Here is a 9,624-nt window from a genome sequence, read left to right as displayed (position 1 = left end):
GTTCATTCAGAATGCTTGTAGACGTCATTCTCGCACATTTTTAAGATTCAAGCGTTTGCTTGACTGATCGTCCTACCGACAAATCACAAATTACCTGCTGTCGCTGTTCATTTCTCATTGGTCAAAAACGCACGCTTATTGGTTTTAGCCCACTAGGAAGTCAGATGAAGCTCTGGGGGCGGGGACATACATGGTCCATTTTCGTTAGTTTTCGTCCATTTCATTTGCTTGGCAGAAAAATCTCCTAACGGGACAACATGGCTACGCAGACGGCCCGCTATTACAGTGAAGGCGGCAGAGCAACCAAACGCCAAAAAACTGAAAACGACGGAATGGCAACGGTTAGTGGTTTCTGTTTGACGTTTGTGCGGCCCAAGGTGGGCCTGTTAATTTTATGTCTCTGAAATATTGCATAGTTGTTCAGCTAGTCAGCTAGCCTAGGTTAGCAAGCTTCTTACCTCTCTGAAAGGCATGTCGCAAGTCGGTTTGCAAGCGCGGTAGCCGACCTAGCAAAGGTTAGCTTAGTAACGCTAAGTCAGGCGCGACTTGAAATAAATTTTGGTGGTACAGATAAGCACCTGTGATAACTGCGATTTTTTCACGACCCTGGATTTCTATATGTGTGTCTAGTCATATGTTCTCGAGCCCCATAAGAAGAGGTCATTTAACGCCCTCTAAACTAGGTTAGACTATTGATTTTACCAGGAAACTATAACCTAGCTTAGCTACCAAATCCGTCGCTAGCTAATATGGCTAACCAGAATTTTGACTAGGGTAATTTAGCTTAGGTGGCTAAAATGAATGAATTAGCTGTGATGTGGTGGAGAAGCATGCAAATTTATTCTGTTAGAATCGCGAATCTGGTTTTTAAAACATGAAAATGATTAATGACGGACAACGAGATCTTGTGATTAATTTATTCACCATTTTGGGACGACGATAAATGAATTATACATGCCATAAGGATATAGAATACGGCTCCAAGTTAACATCGCGTGAGCTTGCAGGACGTGGTAACGTAATGCTGCAAGATCATTTTAAATATGTATTTGACACTGTTAAATGCAGAGCGTTTCGGCGCGTTCAGTTGTACATGAAACTCAAAACTTGCGTGGTGTTTTTTTTTCTTTAGAGGAATTTAGGTTCAGTGGTTAGCACAAATGGCTGCCAGTTTGAATCGGCACCCAACACGCTCTTCTCTAGCTTGGTGGTCTTTGTTCTAGCATCACCAGCTCGGTTTAGCTTTTTGCCCGGCTTTTCGTATCCTGCCGCGGGGACCGGTGGTCCTCTTTCAGTTTGTGTGTGTGTGTGTGTGTGTTTTCTTGCTTGAGCTTAGTTTTAAAGGAGATCACATGAACTTTGTTTAATCAGATTTTTTGCTTTACCTGGGACATTTTAGAACAATGGAACTTCGGAACTGGGTCCTTCCAGTGATGTATCGTTAGGAATAAAAGAGTTGCGCGATTCATTCGTTAAACCCGACATGATCCCAATGATTCATGCGTGTATAGATGTAACTCGACTCGTTAAGAATTCTTCAAGTCAAATGGAACAGTTAATTTTTTTTTGTTTGTTTGGTTTTTTTCCTTTGCAGGAGGGTTATGATGATCCTCATAAGACACTACCGTCACCAGTGGTGCACATCAGGGGGTTGGTGGACGGCATCACGGAAGCTGATCTCGTGGAAGCTTTGCAGGAGTTTGGACCAATCAGGTAATGTGCACAGTATTTGCAAGGTCATTTGGAACTTTGTGAGTCTTAGGAAAGAATGCAACCAAGGCCTCAATTTTCTTTCAGCTTTAGAATATCCCTAGAGATTCAATACGTGCACAAGCTCTAAGGTTAATCACCACAGTTTTTTTGCCACTACACCGAGAGCCTGACCTGTTTCTTTTCCCCCATTCGTGCAGCTATGTTGTGCTTATGCCCAAGAAGCGTCAGGCACTGGTTGAGTATGAGGACATGAGCGGCTCGTGCAATGCAGTGACCTATGCCAATGACAACCAGATCTACATCGCTGGACACCCTGCCTATGTCAACTACTCCACCAGTCAGAAGATCTCCCGCCCGGGAGACCCGGATGACTCGCGGAGCGTCAACAATGTTCTGCTCTTCACAATCATGAATCCCATCTACCCCATCACTACGGTAACGCTTTCTGCCTCACTATGGTCTCATTAGACATTCAGTATTTCTGTGTGGATTTGTTCTGAAAGATATTTTAAATGTGTTTTGTTTGGCTCAACTAATTTTTTTGTGTGTTTATCCATCAGGACGTGCTCTACACAATTTGTAACAACTGCGGTCCAGTTCAGAGAATTGTTATTTTCCGAAAAAACGGTGTCCAGGCCATGGTTGAATATCCTTTAATGCGAAAGCCCTCTGATCTAACCCTCTGTGTTCTTTACCAATCCTGGGCACACAGCACTGCATGTTTTACATTTCTCTTTGCACAAAGGCCTGATTTAACCATGAGCACCTCATTAGCTGTCAGTTCCTTGAGTAGCTGTACACGTGTTTTGAAATGGTAAACGGGAAATACTTCTGTTAAATATCTCATTTTTTTCTGGAATGCTGTTTTTGTCATTTTCCCGTTCTGTCTGTCTGGGTTTTTCTTTTCTCCCTTCTGCTCATGTGTGGTATGAGAAGAATTCATTACGAATGTCTGTGACAGGAAACATTCTTAAGGCTTGATGTATTGGCTCAGGACCTTTTTAAAGTGTGAAAGTGTTTGTCTTGTACCACGGCGCCGTGTTTTTCTTTTTCCTTAATTCCTCAAACGTTTGATTCAGTTCAGAGTGCACAGAGGGCCAAAGCCTCACTCAATGGCGCTGACATTTACTCAGGCTGCTGTACGCTCAAGATCGAGTATGCTAAGGTGAGCTCACCCACACAGTATTTACCATAGGTATTTAAGAAAAAAAACAAACTGGGATCATGTACAGATATCTCATCACTTTCTGTATTTTTCAATTCGACCCCCCCCCCCCAGCCGACACGTCTCAACGTGTTCAAGAACGACCAAGACACCTGGGATTACACTAACCCAAACCTGAGCGGCCAAGGTAACATTTGCATTCATGCCTTGTCTTTTCTGACACTACTCAGCACCCTTACTGCCACTGTGGGGGTGGGGTGGGAGACAGATGAGAGGGTGGGATTGGGGAATATATGAACATCAGGTATGATGACACACACAGGACTAACTGCTTTACTCAGTTCAGGGTGAGTGCCTCCCTTTGCTGCAGTATGTAACATAACACACGGCATATGAGAGACAGCCTCATCCTGACTTTGTCAGTCAGAACAACCTCACGGAGGTTGTGCTGCACAGGGACAGAGCACAGCAGTAACTCTGTGACATCATGCCTGGGATGTTCTCAACACAGGGTCTTTCCGTTATAAGCCAGCTGTCAAGGCAGTAAACAGACACGTCATTGGTGCGAGGGGCAACCGGCTTGTGTGGCCAGGCTTTGTGAGCTTGCGTTCTGTTCACGCGATCGTTGTTGTAAGCGTACTGTTTGTTTACGGCGTGTTTTTGACAAAAGTGGGTCCCTCAGGTTGCAAGTCCCGATGAGTTTCACCCTGATCCGCCCCTCAATACAGGTCTGGGCACTCCTTCGCCAGTGGCCTGACCACTTTGTCTAGTCTTAATTGAAACCAGCAGGCCTTCTGACCCGCAGGAAAGAATTTGAGGCACCTCACCCTCAAATGCCACTAGACGAGCGCTCATGGCCATAAATTTTTTCACAACGGCAAGTTCAAGTATGATTACAAAGCCACCTGACGGGTACCTGTTTCCTCCTCCATAATTATCATCGTGTGCCGCAAAGCCTGCCTTGTGACAAGTTGTCGGTTGTGCCTCGCACCGGTGCTATACACGTTAATATCCAGCTAAAACAAAAAAAACCACAGAATCTGCTTCAGAACATCAGCCGCTACAGCAGAATACATCAGGACACACTGGGGGAAAAAAAACAAAAACAGACATTTTCATATTTGCACAGAGGACACGGCAACATTTACAACTACAACACTGTATCAGTCAACCTCCACCAGCAAGAACATTTCCACTCGCCTTCACCCAAAACAGAGAAGGAAAAACAAACAAAAAAAAAAACAATTTTTTTTTCCTCCCTGTGAGATCAGGGAAGGTAGAAAGATTGCAAGTCTTCCTGACATTTGATACAACAGACAATTGATTACCTGACATTTGCACCTCATCATCTCCTTCCAACTGAATCTGCACATCTCCAAGGCCACGAAGACGCACTTCTTTTGGTTCTCTGGCACAATAGCATTATGTCTTGGGAGTCATTTGGGTCGTTGGTAAAATGGCACTAAATTATGCTTTCCACGGCCTCATACTCTCCTGAACCAAGCCAAGCCACACTCCACTGCGACACACCATTCCAAACCTCACTTGAATCCTCACCTCACTGCTGACAAAAGAAGCTGACTGACTTCACACTCATCTCAAGGGGGGAAAAACAATGACCACACGATGCAGACACGAAAGAGTGAGAGGGAGAGAGAGAGAGAGTGGGGTCCAGTCACACAGAAATACAGATGACGTCCACAGACACACTCCAGATGCTCCTGGTTTACCTGGCTTGGGTTGCGGTGGGGTCTCTCTCTCTCTTTTTTTTTTTTTTTTTTCCCTCTCTGTCTCTCTCTATTGAAATGTTCCTCAAGCAAAACATCACAACAACAAAACTGTCCACACACCCCACCCCAAACAACCATCATTCAAGACGGTCGCACCACCCCTCTGACGTCAGGGTACATCCATTCATACGGAAAAGGAACGATAACAAAAGCCACTTACAAAAGAAGACACAAGCTGACAACACGCCAACAAGCATATGCACAGACACACAGACAGACACAATGCCAAGTATTTTTTTTTTAAATCCCCTAAAACTCTGCTATGTATCCTGGAATCAGTTGTTAGGATTACCCACTCCCCCCCCCCCCCTTCCTTACTCCTTCCTCCGTTCTATCAACACATCTCCTCTTTTTCTAGACCTCCCTTTCAACATCTCCAAACCAGTCTCTCCTCTCTCTCTCTCTCAGTACAACTCTTTGTGTGAATTTTTTTTTTTTTTTTTTAATTTTTTTCTTGTGACTCCTGTTGTAACACCTTCCATATGATGCAGGTTTGGCTTTGTGTGTCTAGTGGGGGACGGCAGTCTGTCTGAAATGTGCAAAAAGCCTGCTTTTCCGAACTACACGCAGTAAGGAGGAATGCGTACAAAATGGCAACCTCTGGTACCTCTGTGGGAATGTACGGGAAAAAAAAAGACAAAAAAACAAACAAATAAAAAAAGAACGAAAGAGAAAGAAAAAGGAATTTTAAAGCGGGAGCAAGAGTATTTCAGCTAAGATGGACTTTTCCAATGGACCAAAGGATAGGAAGGATGGATGGATGGAAGGAAGGATGAAGATAAGAAATGTAATGAAATATGAACTGAAGGAGATGAAAAGGCTCTGGTCTTCAGTGGCTAATTCTCTGCATATGCCTCGTGCCTCACCCTCCTCCCTCCTTTGAATGTGTGCCGTAAGTAACCCCAAACTTCTGTTGTCTTGGAAAACAGCAGTCTATGATATGTATTACTGTATGTGGATTTTTTGTTTTGTTTTGTTTTTTGGCGTTGTCTTTTGTGTGTTTTTGTTTTCTGTTCTTTTTGAGTGTGATTTTAATATTGTATGACTAACTTGCCGTGTGTTTTCCAAAGACTTGAAATTACGCTGACCGAGGGAGGGAGAAGGGGGGGGTTGCATTCGATTTGCAGAACCTTTAAGACCAGAATCCCCCCTCACCCCCTGTATTTTGTCCCTGTATACCTAACAGAGGCAGCCAGGATGTTCTGATGAGTTGTTCTTGTGCTGATATGCTTAAACAAGACTTTTACACTCTTAACCTTTACCCCCTAATGTATTTTACATGGGCCTTCCAGGAGGGGGGGGGGGGGGGTGGGTAATGTTTGAAACGCACTGTCCGCTCACACTTGTTGTTTTTGATTTTTGCGCCGGGAGGCCATGTGGTAATGTCTTGTCAGGCGTGTTAGTATGCTGTAAAGTGAATGTATGGAAAGTGGCGTTAGTTTGACGTGTGAAATGTGTGTACCTGCACAGGTGCAGATGCTGATGGCAATGGGAGCAATGCTCAAGGTGTGTGTATGCTTTAGGCACTTCTTTTTCAAGCATCATTAGGAATTGGCTAGTCAAGTGGGGGGGGGGGGGGCACTGCTTCTTTTTGTTGTTGTTGACATGTTTTTGTGGGGGTCATGCTGTATCTTTTATTCTTGCTCCCATGCGTCTCTTTCCATTGCATTAATTGTTGTTTAAAAAAAAAACTAGTAGTCGTAGGTTTCTTGACATGCTGATTTGAGCAATGTTGGTCCACATTAGAAATTGGGCGTGCAAAATTTGTATTCCAGTATATTTTCTAAAGACCAGTGCCCCTTTTTCTAATGTCACCTTTCTTCTCTCTTTTTAAATATAGAAATCAAATTTTACTTCAGACTGCATAAGTAGATAAGTTTGCTATTCTGTCTCTTCTCGGGGAATTCATCTGTCGCATTCTCTGTCTCTCGCGTTCTCTCTCTCTCTCTCCTCCGCTCTCTCTCTCTTGTTCCCCCTCTTTCTGTTCTCAATCTTCTATCCCTCTCTTACCTCTTAGATGTGAATGCCAACCCAAACAAGCGCCAGAGGCAGCCGGCTCTGCTGGGAGATCACCCTCCAGAGTACGGTAAGACTCTCGCGGGACACAGACAACAAGCCATCACTGCCTCATTCGCCCCAGGGCCGGCAGTCACAAATTTTAAACCGGGTCTCTTTATCACAGTGGCAGGAAGACGGTGCTGTGTTGTGTTGATGTCAATCAACCTTTATAACACTTTATCCTGCAGACTGAAAAGACCCTGAATCCACAATCTGTATTTCTTAACGCCGCGTCTCTCTCTCTCTCTCTCTCTCTCTCTTTCGTTTGTTTGTTCTGGTTTTCGTTTTGGCTGAATCCAATTCCAGGCGGTCCTCAAGGGGGTTACCACGGATATGACGAGAGCTACGGCCCGCAGTACGAAGGTCGCCGCATGGGCCCGCCCATGGGCGGTCCCAGGCGCGGCGGACCAAACCGATTTGGTGGACAGTACGGCCCTCCCCCACCCCCCGGCGAATACAGCCCCCACGCTGACTCCCCCGTGGTCATGGTCTACGGTCTGGAGCCGTCTAAGATGAACGCCGACAGGGTCTTCAACATCTTTTGTCTCTATGGCAACGTGGAGCGGGTTAGTGCAGCTTAAGTCTGCGATCATTTGAAATCAGATGCTTTCAGAATGTCAGATACGTCAAGTGCATGCGTGTGTGTGTGTGTGTTCAATGTATTTGCTAGACTGAATGACTCTCCCCCCTTCACCTTTACCCAGGTGAAGTTCATGAAGAGTAAGCCTGGAGCAGCCATGGTTGAGATGGGAGACTGCTACGCCGTAGACCGTGCCATCAGCCACCTCAACAACAATTTCCTCTTCAACCAGAAGCTGAATGTTTGGTGAGATGTTTCACTTCACCAACAGGCTTAACACTGATCTCTCGTCCAGCATGTCTCAACCCCAGATCTGTGTGGGCAGCTGGACCGCGTGTTCTCACTCGGGCTTCTTCTCGAACGCTAAAACTAAATCTGCAGCTTTATCACTCGCTGTCTAGTTAAATCAAGTGCACTTTAGTAGGACTGCAGCAAAGCCCCTGTTGTCACGTGGGAGTCTGAGACTAGAGACGGGGCTTCAGAAATCCTTCACATTCCGAACTCTGTATTGTGTACTCGGCAGCGGTGTCAGATTAAGCTCGCTAAGACCTGCGTTTGTGTTTTTGCCTTCCAGTGTGTCTAAGCAGCAGGCAATCATGCCAGGACAGTCCTACGAGCTGGAGGACGGCACCAGCAGCTTCAAGGATTTCCACGGCAGCCGAAACAACCGCTTCACCTCCCCAGAGCAGGCCGCCAAGAACCGCATCCAGCACCCCAGTAACGTCCTGCACTTCTTCAACGCCGCGCCAGACGTCTCCGTGGAGGTCTTTTCCATGGTGAGTCTTCCGGTCACATCAGGAAAAAGCCACTGCTCGATACAGGAGTGCTTTAGCCGTGGTGTATCGCTCTTTATGGTTCCTGATTTTCTGAAGATGTTTTGTTTCGTTCTTTCAGATCTGCGAAGAGCTGGGTGTGAAGAGCCCCTCTAACATCAAACTCTTTACCTCAAAAAGTGAGTCCTGTCCTGTATAGATGTGGTATTGTAGTGAATGTATAATTTTTAGATAACATCAGACTGCCACATTCAGTCGCTGTGTTTGTCTTCTGACATAAAATTTTAGGCTGAACCAGAGTGTGCCCAAACATTGCTCAGATGCCTTTTAATCTCTTTTTTTTTTTAATACAGTCAGCAGTTCATGAATACACCTAGAGAAGGAAATGTATTATAATATTATCTTACCAGTACAGTTTTCGTTATCGTGTAAGGTGGAAAGTTTCAGTTGTATGCTCTAATTTTGCAGTTCACTGCTGCCTTCATTGGTCTGACAGATGAAGTTGGTTTTTTCAGCCTCTGGATCTGTGTTTGTCAGTCAGTGTGTCTGTCTTTGCACTCTCAGGTGGCAGTGTGGTCTGGAGGTCAGATTTACTCACCCTCTCTTTTTTTATCCTCAGGTGGAGGTGTGGGTGAGAGGAGCTCCTCTGGACTGCTGGAGTGGGAGTCAGTTAACGATGCCATGGAGGCCTTGGCCATGATGAACCATTACCAGATGAAAAACCCAAGTAAGAAAACCCTTCATGTAGTCACCTTCGCTAGAAGCCACCAGTTTAAACATTATCTCTTTCCACTGGTCAGCGTTAAGCACAATTCCTGTTTATTTAAAACCTGTCTAGTGAAAACAGTCCCTGGTGTTTTAAGCAGTGGATTTCATACACCTGCTGTGAATTAACCCCTCTATCCCCTGACTGCGTGTGAACAATTATTAAATCAATGTTTTGATGTATATCATTTAATCTGTATTTTTCGCTCATATTTGTGCAGATGGTCCATACCCTTATACACTCAAGCTCTGCTTCTCCACCGCCCAGCACGCAAACTAATCGTCAGTCGTCATGGAAATCGGTCCGCCAGCTACCCCTCACCGCTTTGGCTTCACTATTCTCATGATAAATGTATTAATGTCTGTAATAGGCAGGGTTTTTTTTTTTTTTGTTATGAGTCTGTGTATGCAGCTATGTTGAGTGTCTTTTTAATTGATCAGGGCTGAACGAGTGTGATTTGACTGAGTTGACCGTCACAGTTGTTTTTATTGAATATGATTGGGGCGGGGGGAGGGGGGTGATGAGAAAATGAGATGCTTTTGTACCAGTGTTGTTTTTTTCTTTTTGTTTGTTTTTTTTCCCTTTATTTTGTATTGCTTTCCATATTTGACTGTTATGTGCTGTGTGCTCAGCACTTTTTAAAAATGTGTCAGATTTTTTTTTTTGTTTTGTTTTGGTTGTAAAATAAAAACTGACAAAGTGATAAGTGGTGGTGTCGTCATTTGACGTGTGTTTAAAAGATCTGTCTGCTCGGAAAGAACGTGGCATTGATGCGGGAG

The 9,624-nt window shown here is 44.8% G+C and overlaps 1 protein-coding gene across 2 annotated transcripts; it reads left to right on the top strand.

The window, feature by feature from the left end:
- Window positions 1-240: 240 nt before the first annotated feature.
- hnrnpl2 (heterogeneous nuclear ribonucleoprotein L2) lies at window positions 241-9,526 on the top strand. Of its 2 annotated transcripts, XM_030776922.1 has the most exons (14): window positions 241-341; window positions 1,595-1,713; window positions 1,911-2,148; window positions 2,274-2,359; window positions 2,782-2,878; window positions 2,993-3,065; window positions 6,139-6,174; window positions 6,686-6,754; window positions 7,033-7,292; window positions 7,431-7,552; window positions 7,881-8,082; window positions 8,201-8,258; window positions 8,699-8,806; window positions 9,066-9,526. In XM_030776922.1, exons 1-14 carry the CDS (start codon window positions 258-260, stop codon window positions 9,122-9,124), a joined length of 1,611 nt encoding a protein of 536 aa, XP_030632782.1. In that variant the 5' UTR covers window positions 241-257; the 3' UTR covers window positions 9,125-9,526. The 2 variants fall into 2 exon arrangements, with proteins under 2 accessions (XP_030632782.1, XP_030632783.1); XM_030776923.1 differs by lacking the exon at window positions 6,139-6,174.
- The last annotated feature ends 98 nt before the right edge of the window (window positions 9,527-9,624 follow it).

Source organism: Chanos chanos, chromosome 6 (genome assembly GCF_902362185.1).
Source record: "Chanos chanos chromosome 6, fChaCha1.1, whole genome shotgun sequence".
In the NCBI taxonomy this organism is placed as follows: Eukaryota; Metazoa; Chordata; class Actinopteri; order Gonorynchiformes; family Chanidae; genus Chanos; species Chanos chanos.
Note: the sequence above shows the minus strand (reverse complement) of the source record. Positions and strands in the feature narration are given on the sequence as shown.

Bases quoted from the DNA above. Each gene is read 5' to 3' on its own strand.
- hnrnpl2 (XM_030776922.1), top strand. From the start codon at position 258: ATGGCTACGCAGACGGCCCGCTATTACAGTGAAGGCGGCAGAGCAACC. The intron at 6,755-7,032 runs GTAAGACTCTCG...ATCCAATTCCAG, and splicing joins AGATCACCCTCCAGAGTACG to GCGGTCCTCAAGGGGGTTAC. The intron at 8,259-8,698 runs GTGAGTCCTGTC...TTTTATCCTCAG, and splicing joins CAAACTCTTTACCTCAAAAA to GTGGAGGTGTGGGTGAGAGG.